Source organism: Entelurus aequoreus, linkage group LG08, assembly GCF_033978785.1.
Source record: "Entelurus aequoreus isolate RoL-2023_Sb linkage group LG08, RoL_Eaeq_v1.1, whole genome shotgun sequence".
Classification (NCBI taxonomy): Eukaryota; Metazoa; Chordata; class Actinopteri; order Syngnathiformes; family Syngnathidae; genus Entelurus; species Entelurus aequoreus.
Window position 1 is genome coordinate 13,378,904 of NC_084738.1, and position 21,321 is coordinate 13,400,224.

Below are 21,321 nucleotides of genomic sequence, written 5' to 3' on the forward strand. Positions count from 1 at the left end.
CTGCATCAAAAAGCGACATCAGTGTGTAAAGGATATCACCACTTGGGCGCAGGAACACTTCAGAAAACCACTGTCAGTAACTACAGTTTGTCACTACATCGGTAAGTGCAAGTTAAAACTCTAATATGCAAAGCGAAAGCAAGTTATCAACAACACCCAGAGACGCCGCCGGCTTCGCTGGGCCTGAGTTTATCTAAAATGGACTGATGCAAAGTGGAGACGAGTCCACATTTCAAATTGTTTTGGGAAACTGTGCACGTCATGTCCTCCGGAACAAAGAGGAAAAGAACCATCTGGATTGTTTTTAGCACAAAGTTCAAAAGCCAGCATCTATGATGGTATGGGGGTGTATTAGTGCCCAAGGCATGGGTAACTTACTGTGAAGGCACCATTAATGCTGAAAGGTACATACAGGTTTTGGAGCAACATATGTTGCCATCCAAGCAACATTATCATGGACGCCCCTGCTTATTTCAGCAAGAAAATGCCAAGTCACGTGTTACAACAGCATGGCTTCATAATAAAAGAGTGCGGGTACTAGACTGGCCTGCCTGTAGTCCAGACCTGTCTCCAATTGAAAATGTGTGGCGCATTATGAAGCCTAAAATACCACAACGGAGACCCCTGGACTATTGAACAACTTAAGCTGTACATCAAGCAAGAATGGGAAAGAATTTCACCTGAAAAGTTTCAAAAATGTGTCTCCTCAGTTCCCAAATGTTTACTGAGTGTTGTTAAAAGGAAAGGCCATGTAACATAGTGGTAAAAATGCCCCTATGCCAACTTTTTTGCAATGTGTTGCTGCCATAACATTTTTTAAGTTAGTGATTATTTGCAAAAAAAAAAATTATGTTTCTCAGTTCGAACATTAAATATCTTGTCTTTGCAGTCTATTCAATTGAACATAAGTTGAAAAGGATTTGCAAATCATTGTATTCTGTTTTTATTTACGAATTACACAACGTGCCAACTTCACTGGTTTTGGGTTTTGTAGTTTGACACCATAATTCGAATTGACTTGAAATTTCTCACACAGTACAATGCACTCTAACAAACACCCACTGTAACTTTGGAGCGATTCAAATAACCATTAAATTTGGTAAACTGAAAATTTTAGCAAGATTGGTTAAAAAACATGGCCGCTTAGCCCGTTTTTTCTACTTGACTGTACTTTAGTAGTATTCATTTCTTGACACGGAGACAAAGTCAGAAGAGGGGGGAGGGGGACATTGTAAGGACAACAGGTTTATTTATTAAAAAACATTTGAGTTGACAGAAGACATTAAATAACTGTCTATTTGCGACGATTAGTTATTAGACTTTAAGCTCCAAACAAAGACAAAAAAATACCATTTTGGTTAAATATATGTACATTGTGCTTTGGTTTATCCACATTTGTACAGATCAAAGATTTAAGGAAAGAAAGAGAGGGAAAGAGTCCACGGCTCACGTTTGGTAGTTTGCGTAAGTCTGCAGTGTGTAGGTGGCCACCGTGTCCAACAACCAACCGCGAGTCACAACTGTGGCTTGTTTAGAAAGACCTGTGCAGTGGAGAACAGGGCTGTCATTAGATCGCACCATGACATATTCACTTATTCATCTGGTCTTACTCGCTAGCATTAGTTTATAGCTAGAGATCGGCATAACTTGGTTCGCCAATTATGGAAAGGAAGAAAGTGAGTGTCAAGGGTAGGGATGAGAAGAAGTGGAAGACATTCATTGAATTAAAGTAATAAATCATACAAAACATGACCAAGCGTGTTTCCAACTTGGCAGAGCAATTTGAGCATATCACTGTTAGTCTGATAAATGCTGAAGCAGGAGGAGCTTATAATATCTAAATGGCAAACAATTATCCATACACATATGGAAAAGCTGCTGATGGAGTGTTTGAAGGAGAAGCAGTAGAAAGGAGATACTGTAGAAGTCCACTCTCCAACGTAAATGCTATGCATTATTATTACAGTAAATTACTGTAGTTGTTAGTACTACAGTACAGTATATTCTATCAGTAGGTTTTTTCAAATCAAATTAATATTTTTTTCTTTTTGAAAGGGATGTTAAATGTTAACCTTGTGTTGTTTTGAGTGGGGGCCAAGCACCAATTAAATTGTTTTCAATTAATGTCCATGGTAGATGTTGATTTGAGATACAAGTGTTTAGAGTTAAGAGCTGTCACAGAAACAATTAAGTTTGTAAGTTTAAGTACTTCCGTATATTTAAAATTTGAATCGGTAAATAATCCTTACTGGTATTGTTTGCTTGAATTGAAATGTTTTTTTAGTATTTGCATGAAATTATTTGCTATATTTGAACAACTTCTATCTCTTTCTGCATTAAAATATATATTTTAATATATATTGTTATCTTGACTCCAGTGACCACAAAGGCTGATTTCTTGATGTTTTATTTTACTGTAGTAGTTTAATGGGCTAATAAATTGGGACAAGTTGAACAGCTTTAAAAATAATAGTAAAACAAAAAAGAGTGTAAATTGCGAGCTTATAGAGCTGAAGATGCTCGTATCATAACATCACATCACAAAGAGGCGGAGAGGGACGTCGAGTGAGAGGCTGGGAGGGATGATGGGAAGTAATGAAGGGGTTTATGGACAACTGATTACCTGGACCTTGACTGAGTGCTTAGGGATGCGGAAAAGAGGAAAGTAGGAGCATTAAAGATGCAGGAGTGCAAATTAACCTCACTCTCGGCCCTCACAGAATTATTGCAGCACACTAGTTGGAACATTAGGCAGCGCCATGCAATACTATTGTACTCAGGTTTGCCTAAAACTCTTATTGCAGACTACAAGCACGATAATAAACATATTGTCAAATTAATATCTCTGAGAGTTATTTAAATTAACTGGCATACTCAAACAGGGGGCTACAGTGACCTTTGACCATCCACTTTCAAATGCATGTTATTGCGTATACAAGCAAGTTCTGCTCATTTCTGGCAGCCTTTCACGACTTTTGTCTGCTGGTTTTGACAACCCCGCATACCCCCCAACTCAACCCCACCTCCATCTGTCTGACATTCCCTCTCGGCCATTTCTCTGCAGCCCAAATTCTTTCACACTTGCTCTCGTCGGTAACAGCAGTCTCTTTTAAGGGCGGACTGCGGCTACCACCTCGCCCTTCTGTCACAATTAGTGAGAGCTTCGCACCTGCAGGAACACTGAATGATTGTGACGTGCCTTTGCCTCCTTGTAAACAAATATGGCAACTTTAAAACATTACATGTGCGATTGCGCAACAACAACAAAAACATACTGTATTGCGTACTGTTAACAAATTAAGTCTCTAGGATTTAGATGCAACGTGACGCTAACAACAACAACACACTAGGTTTTGTAGCCTCTAATAACACCCTCATCAACTAATCTGATGCGTTTGCCGTTGTTTGATGCCCGCGTGGAGCTGACAGACACAATGTGAACACAATTACAAAAGCAACTCCCCTAGTGGAAATGTGCATTAATTATGTAACAGGCTCATGCTGCTCTTGTTGCTGTCAGTACGAAGATGTTCCTTATGAACTTTGCATGGAAAAGTGTGTGTGAGATGAAACTTACTGCTGTATGTGGTCGAGCATGGCGCTGATCCAGGCTGCACAATGACCAGCTGATTAGTCTTCTGTGTGACCAAACAAGAAGATACCTCACATTAATGGATAAGGGAGAACACTCAACACAGGATTTTGTGAGATTTTTTTGTGATCGTTGCTGCCTAAAATTCCTGATCTTGTGGCAGCATTATCAAAAAGTTGCGGCAAAAGTTGTAATGTTTTAATTAATTAACATTACATCCCCATGTGAATTTATGAATGTGTAATCAGTGTTTAAGTGTTTTTGTAACCCCCAACCTCAAAAAGCAATATGCTTTATTAGCAAAGTACATGCCTATTACTGCAAGAAAAGATTTTAAATTATATCTCAGTCTTCACATGAGAAAAAAATTTAAACTTTCAGTTAAAATTATTTACATTGAAGATGACTAAACCATACAAATAATCTTAAAGGACATTATTGTATAAATGACACTTTTTATACCAGCTGTACATAGAGTACTCTAAAGGTAAGTATGAGTGCATAGTTTGTAAAAAAAAAAAAAAAAAAAAAAAAAAAAAACACACCAAGGGCTGCCTTATTGTCTGATGTCTGCTCTGTCGTTCACGAGTTACAGACATTCTCATGTACAATCGTGCAGTTTAAGTCCATATTAACTTTTGTTTATATTCCAACACATTGCAAGAGGTTACCCGCACTTTCGGTGCGAACATTGGCTATTTTTTTAGGGTGAACTCAAATGAGTGGATGAATGAATCTCTGTCAATATAAACAAGTAAGTAAAGACGCGGGGAGATGCAGGGAAACGTTTGATTGGTTAGACAGTTGCCATGCGTTTAAGTGCTGCTGGGACAGATCAGATAGGCGAATATGTCAATGATGACCCAAAATGTGCGGGGAATTACTTACGATTAGGGCTGCATGATTTTGAGAAAAAACTTAGTTGCGTTTTTTCTCTCTAAAATTGCCATTTGATTTTTATATTTTATACATAAAATTGCAAAAAGGAAGACATGTTACTTTTAGACTGTCAATCAATATATTTTTGTCTCAAGGTGCCACACATTAGAATATGCAATATTTTACTTTCAAAAATATTTGGCTTTATGCAGAAAGACTCAAATTTTTCGTCGCCATTGTGATCTTTAACTGCATAAATATTAGATAAAAGCTATAGTGTTTAAAATGTAATGTAATCATAAGATTGTTAATGACTAAAAACAGGGTCACTCTGCTCAGGTAATTCGACTGTTAAATAAACACGCTCTGGTGATGAGAGCAATGCACAAAAATGTGTTTCTTTTTGTTTGAAGCAAGAGACGAAGAAACGCAAGGCTCAATTCTGATTGGCGAACATGGCTATCACTCAAATGCCTGTGACAAAAGAGAAAACCAAAACCTTCAGCCTCTTGCCATTATTCACAGCACTAATTAAAACCTCAATGTCGATTTGCTTTCGATTAATCGTGCAGCCATAGTCACGATGCTGTGCATTGGTTGAATTGGCACGATAGCAACTCTAAACAACACAAATTACTGTAGAGTAGTCAGTATACAGCTCGTTCAACAGTGTTGATTTATTCACTGAAAATGACTACACAGCCGTGAATATATGGCAACACAAGTTTGTGGTGACGGTAGTGCACAAGTGCAGTGGGTACTATAGAGATGCCATTCATTGAGGGTAAACATGAATTCCAACACTAACATTTTAAAGCAGAGCACAATTCCCTTCTTACTGTGACTGTAAAAAGGTTAGTTGGGAAGGTTTAAACACACTTTATAGCCAGTCCTTTAAAAAAACTTATTTATTAATTGCTTCCCTGTTCAGTAAGCATCTGCTACGCTCAACTGCAAACAAAGCAGGTTTCATGAATAATAATCATAATTGTCGTGTTGGCAGGGGGCAAGTGCTTAACACTCTGCAGGGATATATTTTGTTTAAATTATATATAGGAATCATAAGACGTGAGATGGAATCATTCGAAGAGGAAGACTGGTCACAACAGGATACAATACAATAAATGTTATTATTGTGGTTGGTGTAGAACACATCATACTGAGAACAGTTCCAAATATTTTGTTGTAAAACAAGTCAACGCACAGCTGTTGCATTGGAAGTAATATGATTGTACAGTGTATCTAATGAAGTGAGTACTACTAATATTTTTTTTTGTAAAGGCAATCTCACCCGTTTATTATCCAGCAAAAGTGGATCTTTGACCACAGCTGCTCCACAAAGCTGCACCATCCACTCCAATTCATCTGGGGAAAACACATCATCAACATTATTATTATTATCATTATTATTAGGACACAGTCAGTTGAATGTAAATTACGAGAGTTACGTCAAGGCAAAGTTACACCAGTTATTGAAAGTCTATTTGAACTCAGAAGTGTAGTTACCGTTCAAATTAGGTAAAACTTGATAGATATTGCAGCTAGTTGAGGATTCCACAGCCAATTTAGTACCCTTTTTTCTAGCCCCTTTCCCCCAATTTCTACCACAACTTGTTGAAGCAGAAATTAAGTATTTTTGTTTTATTAGATTTCTACCGCAGCCCATTTAGAGAGCATTTTTTCTGCTACCTTTGACATATTTTGTCTGCCACAGCCGGTTGTCTACTTTTAACTTTTGTGTTTGTGGTTTCTCGCTCTTTTCCCCATAGTTTGTAATGCAACCTGTTTGAACAGCAATTACATTTCGAGTCAATATTCTTATACTTTTACCATATTATCACAGCCTTAGGCAGCAGGTTTCACTTTTTTTACTTTTTTGTGGCTTGTTGTTCAGCCAGCAATTACATTTTTTGTTTCATTATTTTAATTAGATTACTACTGCACTTTCTTGAGTCAGCATTGGTAATGGTTTATCCCTTACATTTTTACAGTCCATCACAGCCTGTTAAGCAGCGTGTTTTGTGTATTTCTTTACTTTTTGCATTTTGCTGCTGTCCCCCGTCTCCCATTTTCTGCTGCAACCCATCAGTGGCATTTCATTTTTTCCCCTATTATTTTAATTATTATGTATATCTACCACTGCCCTAAGGCTCCGTTTAGTGTTAAGTGTTGGCCTTTACGGAGCCTGTTTAGGCAGCACCTTTTTTTTTTTTTTTACTTTTTTGTCCTTTGTTATTGCTCCAGCTCATTTTGCCCTAGTTACTACAGCAACCGGTTTAAGCAGTCATTAAATTGTTTTTCTGTTTTATTATATGCATTAGATTTCTACCGCAACCTGTTTAAGCAGCAACTGGAGTTTATATAAAATTAACTGAGCTCCTGGATGGCTGTCGCCACATTGTGAAATCCATCCATAATCTAAAATTGCACAATATATTCAAACTTTTTTGATGTTCGCTCTATTCTGTTTATAGCCACTAAGGAACACACTTGCATGGCATCCGGGCATTTCTGAAAGATGCAATGACATGTCTAGTCCTCAATTCCTTTCTTTCTTTGGCATTTCTGCATTGTGAGCTACTTCCATGGAAACTATAGTGCAGAAGAGCGACAATGAAAAGTATTTCTATAATATTTAGTCCACCCACACATTCTCCCCTCTTGTTCCTGAATGCCAGGAGGGTTGAAAAGAAATAACATAAAAGCTGCAGGTTTCATGCCGTTTGTTGTGTCAGTCAAAAGTCAGTGTGAGCTTCTTTTGACTGCGCTGCGGCTGCATTACAGGCCTACACAACGCCGCCATCACAGCGGCTGAGGGTCATTTACGATTTTGGAAAACAGCAGTGCAAATCAGCATGAAGCTGGCAGAGAGAGGTGACAAATCTCTCAAATGAATTTTTTGTAATGTTCCAAGCACTTTAGAAATCCATTTGCGAGCACTATTCAAACAGTTGTGGGAACCAATTTTATATTTATACTGTTCACAAGCTTTATTTTATTTCATAAAAATGTAATGGTAATATTGCACTCAGGGTTTTCCCTACATGTAATTGATCGTGGCACACCACCTCGGCAAGATTAATTCCATCACAACTTCAAAATAATTTATTTATTTATTTTTTTTTACATGAAAATACTTTTTTTAACACGAAAACAAATTTAAGTAATATATTGTATGATTGAATATACTGTATATAGTCTATTATTTACATACTCTTGGCCATAATAAGTTTAAAAACATCTCAAATATCATAAAAAGTTACTCATTTCTTTAATCTTTTAAAAAATGTTTTTTATCTAAATTGCCTGTCATTAGCGTGAAAGCTGGTCACGCACATAAGCAGAGTTGGCACCCGACAATAGCAAGGAGAGAAAGTTGAAGAGAAATTGATTTCAAGTTAATTAATGCATATTTTGTTCAAGCCTGTGTAAACTACCCTAAATCTTTTGACATTACTTCTGACAATGTTTGACTTTACGCCAGGTGCGTCTTCAAACCTCAGTTTGGACGTCTGCGTGTGTGTATGCATTTGTCCCCTTGTGTGTGGGATTTCTCCGGGCACTACAGTTTTCTGCCACATTCCAAATATATGCATGTTAGGTTCATTGGAGACAGAAAATTGTCCATAGAGATGAATGTTAGTGGTAATGATCGTCTGTATGTGCCCTGTGATTGGCCATGCTCATTTGAGTTAGCTTGTCTATGAGCAAGCCCATTGTACATTAGCATTAAGCTAGCGGCATTCCAGCTGAACCATTATCCTGCATAATTGTATGGCTTTTTCCCCAGTTTATTCCAAGCAAGCTATATTATTAATTTAACTTGATTTCTACATGTATGTGCACTTCATGTGTATATATAATGTACTTTCCTTATAGTGTGCTTGGTTTTACAATGACTTCATTGTGAAGAATATCAACAAAACACCTCGTTATTTTTTTTCATATCTAATTGAAAGGGCTGTTCACATATTTGGCAAACTAAATTCCAACATTCAGGGAGGGCAGAATATAGTGTAGCCTATGTTACCTTTTACAATAAGCAGCAAAAAGTGAAATTGCTTTGAACAAAGAGAGCACAGTCTACCAAGTCAAATTCCTTGTGTGCTACACTTACTTGGCCAATAAAGCTGATTGTGATTTTGATTCTAATAATAAGAAAAAATATATTATTAATTGTATTAATGACATTATTAATAACAACATTTGTTTTAAAATATACATAGAACATTTGTTTAGCCTTTTTAAAGGGACAAGCGGTAGAACATGGATGGATGGATATGAATCACTGCAAATCAAAATGGTCATGATGTCATTTTGACCACGCCCCTAGCCAAGCCTCCACCGCCACAAATAGTGGCAATCTAGGGGGAACCCTGTTGCTCAGTACAGGTGTATGCACACGTTTAATGTAATTGATCAAAATCAACAAGCAGATTGTGTTTTGTTGTTTGTTGAGGTGTGACGCATAGTGAAGGCAATAATACCCCGTAAAATGACCATTCACAGCAAAATGGCCGACTTCCTATTTGTTTGTGGGGACTTTTTCTTAGTCATGATTAACATGGAAACTGCAATACAAATTATAATAAAAACAATAGGGTGTTGATCATGAAAACTAAATGTAAATTTTTGCACCACCTCCCCACCCCCAAAAAGTGAGCTTGTTGGGTGAGGGTGAACCTTTAGCAAGCAACTTTTTCTTTTTTACATTTCAATCAAAATGTACATTAAAATAAGTTATGTATGTATGGTCTGATATTAATAAAGTACTTCTGATTCTGATGTTAATGCACTCCAAAGGCAACAATGTTTCTATATTATATTACCATTATTTAACACTGTTATAGCATTATCCATCCATCCATTTTCTACCGCTTATTCCCTTCGGGGTCGCGGGGGGCGCTGGAGCCTATCTCAGCTACAATCGGGCGGAAGGCGGGGTACACCCTGGACAATTCGCCACCTCATCGCAGGGCCAACACTGATAGACAGACAACATTCACACTCACATTCACACACTAGGGCCAATTTTAGTGTTGCCAATCAACTTATCCCCAGGTGCATGTCTTTGGAGGTGGGAGGAAGCCGGAGTACCCGGAGGGAACCCACGCAGTCACGGGGAGAACATGCAAACTCCACGCAGAAAGATCCAGAGCCCGGAATTGAACTCCAGACTACTCAGCACCTTCGTATTGTGAGGCAGACGCACTAACCCCTCTGCCACCGTGCTGCCCTGTTATAGCATTATATTTAAGATATTTTAATTAACATTAATTTACATTACCAAAAGTCCAGAGAATATGCAAAAACACTTAAAAAATGCTGCAGCAGCAACCCCAAAAGGCAATTATTTTTTGCTATTACTACTGTCATTATTAATATCACTACAATTGTTAAAAAGATTAACCCTTGTGTAATGTTCATATTGTTGTTACTCAGCCAGCGTTTGTGGGTTTGATGGACTCGTTGCATTTTGTGGCTTTTAATTACTCACAATCAAACTCTTTTATGTTAAGCAGCGTGTTTTGTGTATTTTGGGATAAGGTAAACAGATGTTTACCTTATCCCAATAAACATCTGTTCAGTATTTTAACATAAAAGTGTTTGATTGTGAGGCATTAAAAGCCACAAAATGCAACGGGTCCATTAGACCCACAAACGCTGGCTGAGTAACAACAATATGAACGTAGCATGGAAAATTTCTCTGCCAGTTTCTGCATCCCACAGGGATTGTTCTTTTGTGTTTCTGCACCTGCGGTTCTCACACAAGGTTGCAACATTGTCAACACTGTCTGCTCTCATTTTCTCGCACAGTTGACCCTCTGATGTTCTGTGTACCTACACTCTGTCCTCCTCCTGTCTAGGCCTGCTGTGTGTGTGTGTGTGTGTGTGTGTGTGTGTGTGTGTGTGTGTGTGTGTGTGTGTGTGGGGGGGGGGTACACAGAACATCAATTTCCACACTTCTATTAGCCCCGGGTCCAGTGGACCGGGACATCTAATATGTAATAGAAATGTGTAGGGGGTGGTGTATGGTGTGTGGTCATTAAATATGTATTCTGATATATGTTCTTCACAGAAAATGAGCCAAAGTCAGTGAGTCTCAGTTTGAAAAATTAATTAATTGTATAATTTTTCTTTTAATAAAAAATGAAAACGGGTCCCACAGACCCGAACACCACACAAGGGTTAAGATAGCTTGAGGGACAGGTCTCGGTCTGCCTGCAAGTGAACTCTGGTGCGGTTCGGTGTGTTAAGAGTGCAGACACAAATAAAACGTGTCCACAGAGTGTGGTAGTTCACCTGTGGTCATGTCAGTGAAGGGTCCTTGAAAGCAGATTTCGTAGCCCCTCATGAGTAGCTGAGGAGACAAAAAGGTGTGCAAATGAGCAATTCATTGAATTCATCAAGTTTTCTTGCTAGGCGGAGGCACAATAGGCGCAAACACGGCCACCTTTGGCGTGCCATTATCGTACAAAATGAAAAACAACCTCTCAAGCAACAAGGGCGAGCACTTTTGTTGCGTTCAGGGTCACCCCACACTTACTGGAAAATAGGAATGGTAAATAGCTTTCCTGAGCCTGCGCGGCCGCATAAGTCACGGCCTGAGACAGTTTGAGGCATAAGCGTGGAAGAGAAATGTGTGGGCCTATTTGATGGAAAACTAGTTCTGAGCCTGTCCATAATAATCATTAGCCAGAGGTGCTTTTGTGTGATGAAAAAGTGTTTCTTGTGCAGATTTTTAATTTAGACAACACTAATATCCTTCGGGGCGTATTGGAGTGCGACATAAGCGAGCAGCGTTCATTCACACACAAATGACGGATACCCAGAGCCTCAAACTCGGGGCTGCTCATATGTTTGTCACTGTGGCGTTTGAGCCTGTGCTGAAAAAACACTGAAACACAACCTGAAATGGTTCCCTAATTCAATTATGTGAGCGTCTAATGGAAAACAAGACATTTCTTGTTGTGTTGCGGGCAGGAGGGTAGTGGAGGGCAGCTGCTGTTGGGAAATGATGAATTTATGCAGTCAGGCATTGTGCATTCATGCACAGTATGGATGGAAATCAGCAATACCGGCTGCCACTCCAAAGAAAAATAGCTTATGCTTGTGTTTTGACTGAATGAACTCGTGGTATTTTGTTTTGGTTGTCTCGTTATTTAGCTACACGAGAGAGAAAAAAACAGATTTGATGTTTAAAAAGACCCACACTATTGGCTGATGGCACTGTTTGAGTCACGATTGAGTGACCCCTTTTAAGGACAAAGGATAATACTTCAAAATATTATATACCGAAGTTAACAACTTTTCCATAACAGTTATATAATAATAATATACATACCATAATATCATTATAATGTACTTTTCATTTAAATATGACTATTATTGGTTGGGAGAAATAACGTGCTTTTCATGACTTAAATATTATTTGAAATAGAACAAATATGTATAATTAAAAGGATGATGTGGAAATATGAGAATAAAGTTGTAATATAATGAGGAAAAAATGTCAGCTTTACGAACATTATTTTATTTTGATCCTTAAATCCTGAGAAAAAGGTTGGAATTTTACGATACAAATGTCAAAATATGGCAAATAAAATTGAACTTACATGAAAAACAAAGTCAGACGAGGAAAAAAAACAATATACAAAAGGGCTGCACGATTAATTGAAATCGAATCGACATCGAGGTTTTATTAAGTGCGGTAAATAACCACAAAAGGTTGAGTTTTTTTTTCTCTTGGCGATTGGACAGCCATGTTTGCCAATCAGAATTGTTGAGCCTCGCATTTGTCTCTCGCTTCAAACAGAAGGAAAGACGTCTTACTTTGTGCATCGTTCTCAGCACCTTAGCGTGTTTATTTACTAGTGCAATTTCCTGAACAGAGTGATCCTCTATTCGGTCATTAACAATCTTTGTCTCGGCGGAGACTGGAGCGGGCGCCGCCGCCAACACAAACATAGTACAGAGAGCCTCGCGACTCGCCAGTGAGAAGTGCCGCAAAGTAACACAAATTAGAAGGAAAAAAAAAAAGATTATAAAACCAAATGTCCCGTTTTAGGAAAATGTTTAGCTTCAAATCGGATCGGCGATATGAGCCTATCTCCACGGATGAACGAGCAAAAATGCAGTTGTGATCACATGATAGCAATAAACAAAAAGACAATGTTCGACATTGTTTACATATTACAGTCAATTATTAGACAAGAACAGAAACAACAAAAGAGAAACAGTATCATTAAAAATGGTGCTAGGAAGGATTACCCTCAATACTTTATAGACGGTAACATAAGAAAATCACAATATGAATGAAGTAGTTGAACACTTTAATAGTTACTTTGTAAATATTAGTACAAATCTAGAGCAAATAATTCCAAAAACCGGACCAGCTGAACCCAACTCCGTGTTCCTTAATAATGTGACAGAGGAGGAAATAATCTAAATTGTCAAGAAATGTAAATCCAAGCCCTCAACTGACTGTCACGGAATTTCTATGAAAGTGATAAAAAAAAGTGATTGAAACAATTTCAGAACCATTGATGTACATCAGCAATCTATAATTTCAAACTGGCACATTCTCAGAGGAAATGAAAATAGCAAAAGTCGTACCAATTTACAAGACTGGAGACAAACACCAATTTACAAATTACAGACCTTGTTCTTTACTACGGCAATTTTCGAAGAATCATTGAAAACCTTTTTAACAACAGATTGGACAAATTCATGAACAAAAGTGCAACCAATATGGTTACAGAGCCAACATTTCAACATCAAAGGCATTCATCGAAATAACCAACCAGAAATTACCAATAAATGGTAAACTGTGTGCAGCAGCAATATTTATAGATTTATCAAAGGCATTTGACACAATCAATCATAAAATCTGAATAAACAAATTAGAACGGTATGGCATCAGAAAATTGGTTTTGAACTGAGTAAGAAGCTACTTAACCAACAGAAAGCAATACGTAAAGATATATCAACACCCCTAAATATATCTTGCGGCGTACCCCAGGTATCAATATTGAGACCAAAATTGTTCAAGCTTTATATAAACGACATTTGTAAAGTTACAAAGGACTTAGAGTTAGTAATATTTGCAGATGACACAACAGCATTTTGTTCAGGAGAGAACACACGGAAGTTAATAAAAACAATAACAAAAGAAATGAACAAATTAAAAAGATGGTTTGACAAAAATAGACTCTTTGAATCTCAAATAATGATAGTCGATAACAGTGGAAGAGAAAGTCAAACAAGTACTAATAGACGGAGTAGGTATTGAAAGAGTAACTTGAAAGAGTAACAGAAACCATATTTTGGAGTGTAATAATAGATGATAAAATGAACTGGAAATCTCATATAAAAAATATACAACATAAGGTGGCAAGAAATATTTCAATAATGAACAAAGCAAAATATGTTCTGGACCAATGGGGGAGGGGGGGTTTGGTGGTAGTGGGGGTGTATTTTATAGCGTCCCGGAAGAGTTAGTACTGCAAAGGGTTCTGGGTATTTGTTCTGTTGTGTTTATGTTGTGTTACGGTGCGGATGTTCTCCTCAAATGTGTTTGTCATTCTTGTTTGGTGTGGATTCACAGTGTAGCGTATATTTCTAACAGTGTTAAAATTGTTTAAACGGACACCTTCAGTGTAACGTGTATCGCTGTTGATCAAGTGTGCATTGCATTCACGTGTGTGTGCGTACAGAAACCGCACATATCTTGTGACTGGGCCGGCACGTTGTTAGAATGGATGAAAAGCAGACGTTAAAGGCGGTGCCTTTAAGGCACGCCCCCAAGACTGTGGTCCTGGTGGACTACGAGATATAATGACGGATGAACACCTTCGTTCGCTAATGAAGGTTGTCTCAGCTCAAATCAAATCAAATCAAATCGGAGCTTTATTTGTCCATTCTTAACATGTACAAGACACATAAGAACTGAAATTAAATTTTCGGCACAATCCTGCTAAGAGCAGACATACGTTACAGGGAGACAAGACGGGACCGCCAACGGATCAGCCACTTAGGGCGCTCCTTAAAAAGGTGGGAAAAAGGTGACATTGGGGAAGGGGGGGGAAGAGTAAAAAAAATATCAGTCTGAGGCTGGACCCTCAGGAATGGTCCAGACTGAGTCCGAGGAAAAAACCTCACATAGCATGGCACACATAAACATGGTACATGTAATCACAACAACTCGCAACAGAGTCATCCAACAGGACTTTGGAGGCCGGCAGCTGCTGTTGAGCGCTACTCAGCCCCCACAACCCCGGAGGAATTAAGCAGTGGTGAAGGCGTTGATTTGGGGAGGGGTGTGTGCGTGCATGTATGCCCAATTAACTTGGGTGAGATGTTGGAATTGTCTTTATGGGCCGAGGCCGGCCCCAAGAGTTCAAGAGTTCAAGAGTCCGACCCAGGTGCTTTTGAAAAAAAAGGGAAAGGTCAAAAGCGTCTATCTTTGAGGAGTCCTCAGGGGAGTGTTTTCAAACAGCCTTTTCCTCAAGGCCATTCGAGGGAGTCAAATCGTAGATTAAGATGTTGTTTTTTCTTCGAGCAGTCAAAACAATGACATTCCTGCTCTGTATGCTGGCTCTGACAATTCCAATTTATTCTTTCTCTAACTTCATCAAGATAGAATCCACCTTGCGATTCAAATCAGCAATTGCTCCAGTCTGTGATCCCACAGCACGACCCAATCCTTCCATTGCGTTGAACAGCCTGTTGGCCCCTTGAGTGGCTGCCATCGTCTTCCGAATTTGACGATACACCAGAGCAATGCCCAGCCCAATCAGCAAATGCCCTGCGATCACAGCTCCAAATAGGTAGATGTCTTCCAAAGCCTGAGCACCGACATTAATGAACTAGCATCGAAGAAAAGATGCCAGGTATCTGGCTTGGGCACATCAGATTAGATCAGTGTGTTGCAAACTGAGCAGTTTAAAGTCCTGAATGGTTGGTTTATTCATTGTTATTTTATTTTCAAATTTATTAGCCTGTGGAAAAAGTTAATGTTGATATTTACCTCAGAAGGCTGCAAATAGAAAAGAGGCATTCCATTTTTATTTAAATTGTATTTGATATGCCATTGATATTTTTTAATTATAATTATTATTAATTGAAACTCAATTTTGCGTGTCACTATAAAGTTATATACGGTAAGCCTTGCTTGTTCAATATTAAATGCAAAACTTGTTTGGGTCCCTATTAAAAGGTTAATTTGTTCAACCTTGGCCCGCAGCTTTGTTCAGTTTTAAATTTTGGCCCACTCTCTATTTGAGTTTGACACCCCTGCTCTAGAACTACAAATGGTTCGGAACGGTGTTTGGCTTGTAATCATCCAAATATGATTAGCATCAATGTAGACAGCCGTCAACGTTATGGCTCAGAGAGCGAATGGAGACGACAGCAAGTAAGCTACCAAGATGGTTCGCTAACTAGCGAGCTTGTTTTGGTGCGCTTGTTCGTCTCCCTCGTCCTGCAACTCTTTAGTTCAGGCAAGAGGAACAGCAAGTCCCTGCGACTAGGGCCAGCGTTCAACAAATGTTTAGATCCTATTTCTATTGAAATTCCATAAAAAAACGCAGAAGTGATATTTAGGAATAATCGTTTTTTAAGAATACTCGTTATGAAAAAAGTCATTATTTTATCAGTATAATATGACAATGCCTTTCAAATAGTGGGTCAGTCGCTGTGAAGCGTAAGAGGGGGCCATGAGAGGCAAAGGGGGACTTCTCGTTATAGCGTCTTTATTCATACTTGAACGATACACAATCATTTAATCAACAGGCTGCCACTGGGTTTACCATAAATACAGTAGGTAATTACTGGGATATAGAATACTCAGAAGTAGAACATGCTCTTTATTCGGAGAAGTGCTCATAAACACCTATCTTGACACGTACAGATAAATGAATGAATAATTAAATAATTATGTTTTCAATAGTATTTCAATACAGGGGGTGCGTGCAAAAATGATGCCCTCATATGAGGGTCAGGACAGATAATAATTGGGCACAAATTTATTATGAGATGTATTATCCAAGCTACTCACTTACTTTCAGTGTGACCTTAATATTAATGAATAATGCGTACAAAAGCATGACTCACATTGTCATCGTCGGTGGTGCGCGCTCTTGTAGGACCCAAGTGGTGCGTCCCGTTTACCACGTCGCCTCTGACTTCAAACTTACTCTGCAGGAAAACGCACCAAGGTGAATGTTAATGCCTGATTCTCCCTCCAAAGAAAATGTTCTATCTATTATTGACATTAAACAAGACAAACCTTTGGGAAAAATACATTTTGGTCTTTTCATTGAGCATACTGATGCGCATGATTCATTACAACACCACAAACCAGATGTACAAGCAAATGAATGTCAAATAATTCATGAGGTGTAGCACAGGAAAACGGCATGGAGAGCTTCGTCACGCTGCCTTAATTTAACATGGAGACAGCCTAATTGTAACAAGAAAGACAGGGCAGAACTAAACACGGGGCAAACGTACCTCGTCCAAGAGTTTCTTTTGCTTGAAGCACTCTGAAATCCCTGCAGAGAAATGACAAAAGTTAGGGCGAGGGGACAATTACTAGGTTATGTGACATGTCTTGTAACTGTCAGTGCTTAGGCCTGATATCACATAAATCCTAACAATAGAGTAAAGCATTAAAAAAAATGTTTTTAAATGCTTACAGTGGAAGCTTACAACCCACTTTCTGCCGGCAATTCCAAGGAAGTACTTGAGAGTCCGCTCGCACACCAGTTCTTCGTCTGGTTGAGAAAAACAAATATATTTATTTATCATTATTATATGATATAAATTGTCTTTTTTTTAATTTCATAGTTTTCTTATAAGCAATTCATTGAACTTACAGATTATTAGCATATTATGTGATTAAATACAAACAAACAACAAATTACTTGTTTTTAGGGCTGCAACAACTAATCGATTAAATCGATTATTAAAATAGTTGCCGATTAATTTAGTCATCGATTCGTTGGATTTATGCCAGGGGTCTCAAACTCAATTTACCTGGGGGTCACTGGATGCAGAAACTGGGTGAGGCTGGGCCGCAAGAAAAGATTTCTTAAAAAAAATCTAACATGCACTTTTTAATGAATTCACCTTCTTTGAATGGCTTTCCCGTTTTAGCAACCATCTCACTCACCATGTAGCTAGCTTTGACTGCTGCATCGCTCTTTTTGCTTGCTTTCTTGACGAAATCTTGTTGCCTCAGTAGACTGGTTTTAAAATTTGCAACCCGGTTCACTCTCTCATCTCCCTGGTATTTTGTATACTCCTCAGCATGTGTAGTTGTATAATGACGTTTCAAATTGTATTGCTTGTGCACCGCAACTTTCTCTGTATCAACTACAGAAAAGAGCTATAAGGATTATTCATAAAGTAGATTACTTAGAACAAACTAACATATTATTTATTAATTCGGGTTCATTGAAATTACAGGAGCTAGTAAAGTTACAGACATTATGTGTCATGTTTAAGGCTAAAAGTAAAACATTACCAGCAAATTTACAAAAAATGTTTGTCATCACTTCTGAGAATGAAGAGCATAGAAGAAAAGGTCATTTCCAACATCAGTATTCAAGGACAACTTTAAAACAAATGTGTATATCAGTGGTGGGGATTAAACTATGGAATTTTCTTTACAATGAGATAAAAGATTGTAAAAATATATTCCAATTGAAAAAATATATAAAGACAGAACAATAAAATTATATGGACAGCCATAAGTGTTTACATTTTGCTTTATATTTATTATTTTACTTATTTTTTGCCTGGTTTTGTATTTGTTTTGTATCATCCCGTGAGGTGTATATTACTTCTTGTTTTTTTTGTTCGGTTTGTACATCATGAAGTTTTGCACTTCTTGTGTTTTTTTGTTTGTTTTCGTTATATTTTGATGTAATTGTTGGTTTATATGATATCATTAAGTAATACTATGTATTATGTTGAAGGGGGCAAAAAAATATAAGATTTTTCTTCATCCTGCTCCTTCTCAGGCATTGGTGTGTAAATGTATAATTGAATAATTGAGGTATAATTGTCTATCGATCAAAGATGCACATCAATGAAGGAGATAAATAAAAATGAAATTAAATAAGACACGTCGGGGTGCCCCTGTGCTCAACAACGAAATATTGCATCAAAAATCGTCTCTGTCTGGAGCCAACGGTAGGGGGGGCTCACCGTGGAGTTTACAGTTACGGTAGCACAATTAGCCCTGAACGAGCTAACATCACCACTGACGTGTTACACGTCTGATTCACCCAGCGACTCTCTGTCGGAGTATCAGCGCTGGGGTCCAGTGCACCACACTTTTGTATTGTCGCTCGCTCCTTCGGCGGAGTGCTTTGGAAGTCTTCCCCGCCCGGACTGTTTACAACGGGGGCGGGAGCGAGCAGGCGGGCGAGCGAGGGAGGCAGGGAGGGAGGGAAGAAGAGCGTGTGCGGGTGTCGTGGAAAAGCGGCAAAATGTTTCTCTGCTTGCATCACGCAAGTGAAGTCAATGCATACTTGCCAACCTTGAGACCTCCGAATTCGGGAGATGGGGGCGGGGGGGTTGAGGTGTGTGTGGCGGGGTTGAGGTGGGCGTGGTTGGGAGGAGGCGGGGTTGGGGGTAGCGGGGGTGTTTTTGTAGCCCGGAAGAGTTAGGGCTGCAAAGGATTCTGGGTATATGTTCTGTTGTGTTTATGTTGTGTTTAGGTGCGGATGTTCTCCAGAAATGTGTTTGTCGTGGCGAAGTTGGTAGAGTGGCTGTGCCAGCAATCGGAGTGTTGCTGGTTACTGGGGTTCAATTCCCACCTTCTACCTTCCTAGTCACGTCCGTTGTGTCCTTGGGCAAGACACTTCACCCTTTGCCTCTGATGGCTGCTGGTAGCGCCTTGCATGGCAGCTCCCGCCATCAGTGTGTGAATGTGTGTGTGAATGGGTAAATGTGGAAATACTGTCAAAAGCGCTTTGAGTACCTTGAAGGTAGAAAAGCGCTATACAAGTACAACCCATTTATCATTTTATCATTTATTCTTGTTTGGTGTGGGTTCACAGTGTGGTGCATATTTGTAACAGTGTTAAAAAATATATAAAATAAAATATGACCACCCTTAGTGTGCCATGTATGGCTGTTCCTCAAGTATGTCTTGCAATAACTAGCGTGTGTCTGCAGAAGCCTCATACAGCATGTGTGTGGGCAGGCACGCTGTTAGTATGGAGAAAAAGATGATGCGGTGACAGCTTCTAGAGGACACTAAAGGCAGTGCCATCACAGCACGCCCTCGATATTGTCGAGAGCCTTAAACCACACCATGATTGGTAGATTCCTTCAGCTCCGCACACAACGCTGTCAAGCGCCATTCATTTAAAACTCGCGGCCGCACTAACATTAAACTGTCATATTAAGGTGGGGGCCGCACAATAACGTCTCGCAGGCCGCAATTGGCCCGCGGGCCGCATGTTTGAGACCCCTGATCTATGCTATGCGCAGGTTGGTTTTTTTTTAATGGGAAATTTTTTATTTTATTTTTTTTAAAACAAACCTTTATTTATAAACTGCAACATTTACAAACAGCTGAGAAACTATCAAATTAAGTATGGTATGGTGCCAGTATGCTGGTTTTTTTTCAATAAAATACTGGATAGGATAGAAATGTAGTTTGCCTCTTTTATCCGATTATTAATCGATTAATCGAAGTAATAATCGACAGATTAATCGATTATCAAATTTTATTCATTTATCAAAATTTATTTGATTACTTTTTATAGTTGTATATAATGTATTTACCATATTTTAAACTTTTATAAACACTTACTCAAATTATCTATTCTATTAAATTAATTCTTCATTTGTATGTATTGCTTTGGTTTGACTTTTTTAAACAATACAAGGAAAACCTACTTTATACAAATGATTATATTTGGTAAAATGGTTAGTTTGGTGAATTCATTCTTATAAGTATGTTGCATATATTTTTACTGGGGCTATCAAATTATCTTTTTAAATCAGACTAATCATAATTTGGAATTTTGATGAATCATGATTAATCGCTTGCATGACTCAAATTATCTAATAAAAAAGACCCCATTATTTGTACACAAATTAAATTGTATTGACAGAATGTCATCCAGGAACGTTTTTAAACGTTCTACTTGAATGCATGTCATTTATTTGCACAAAACTTGGTAACAGTTTTATCAATTTTGGAGTGAAATTTTCTAGCAATCACACCAGTCGGAGTGTCCTCACTCATTTTTTTACTGTTGGTGGATTGATCTGATTACTGACCATATAGCGGTTACGGTAAAGGAGCTTGTACGTGTAAAATAAATTGCATGATTAATCTAAGTGTGTACATAATTCAATGTTTTGTAATTAATCACAATATAACTTGATGATTTTGATAGTCCTAATTTTTATATTTGAATACAGAAAATTAAAACAATACACATTTCAAAAATCATATTTATTTTAATCACATTTATAAATAGAATGAAAACTGTTTAATTTTATTATATTGTTTAATTACTCTTCATAAACATTTACATATTTAAATTCATTATTTTGAGAAAATGAGAACCTATAAGCACCCGAGTATTTATATTTCTAATAGCATGTTATATTTCACAAATACAATACAATGAAAATCTATAACAGAGATTTTTAAACAAAACACTTCAACTTAATACTTTTCTAGTAATGTTGATAGCTGTCTTGTTTTTGACAAAAGGATGCAAATAGATGCCAGGTAAGATATTACATATTTTTTAATCGTTGCTATCATAGTCTCAATTTTCACTGGTGTAAGTAATTGTTCCAAGATGAACACTGTG

The 21,321-nt window shown here is 38.1% G+C and overlaps 1 protein-coding gene across 3 annotated transcripts in view; it reads right to left on the reverse strand.

Annotated features, from left to right (window-relative positions):
• Positions 1-1,237: 1,237 nt before the first annotated feature.
• LOC133655437 (breast cancer type 1 susceptibility protein homolog) overlaps positions 1,238-21,321 on the reverse strand; it is a 44,501-nt gene continuing 24,417 nt past the window's right edge. For all 3 annotated transcript variants that reach the window (XM_062055620.1, XM_062055618.1, XM_062055619.1), the window contains 7 exons: positions 17,170-17,247; positions 16,985-17,025; positions 16,586-16,669; positions 10,775-10,832; positions 5,763-5,836; positions 3,578-3,638; positions 1,238-1,541 (listed from right to left, as the gene is read on the reverse strand). In XM_062055620.1, the coding sequence (XP_061911604.1) occupies positions 1,447-1,541; positions 3,578-3,638; positions 5,763-5,836; positions 10,775-10,832; positions 16,586-16,669; positions 16,985-17,025; positions 17,170-17,247 (491 nt within the window). In that variant the 3' untranslated portion in view covers positions 1,238-1,446. The remainder of the gene's footprint in view (positions 1,542-3,577; positions 3,639-5,762; positions 5,837-10,774; positions 10,833-16,585; positions 16,670-16,984; positions 17,026-17,169; positions 17,248-21,321) is intronic.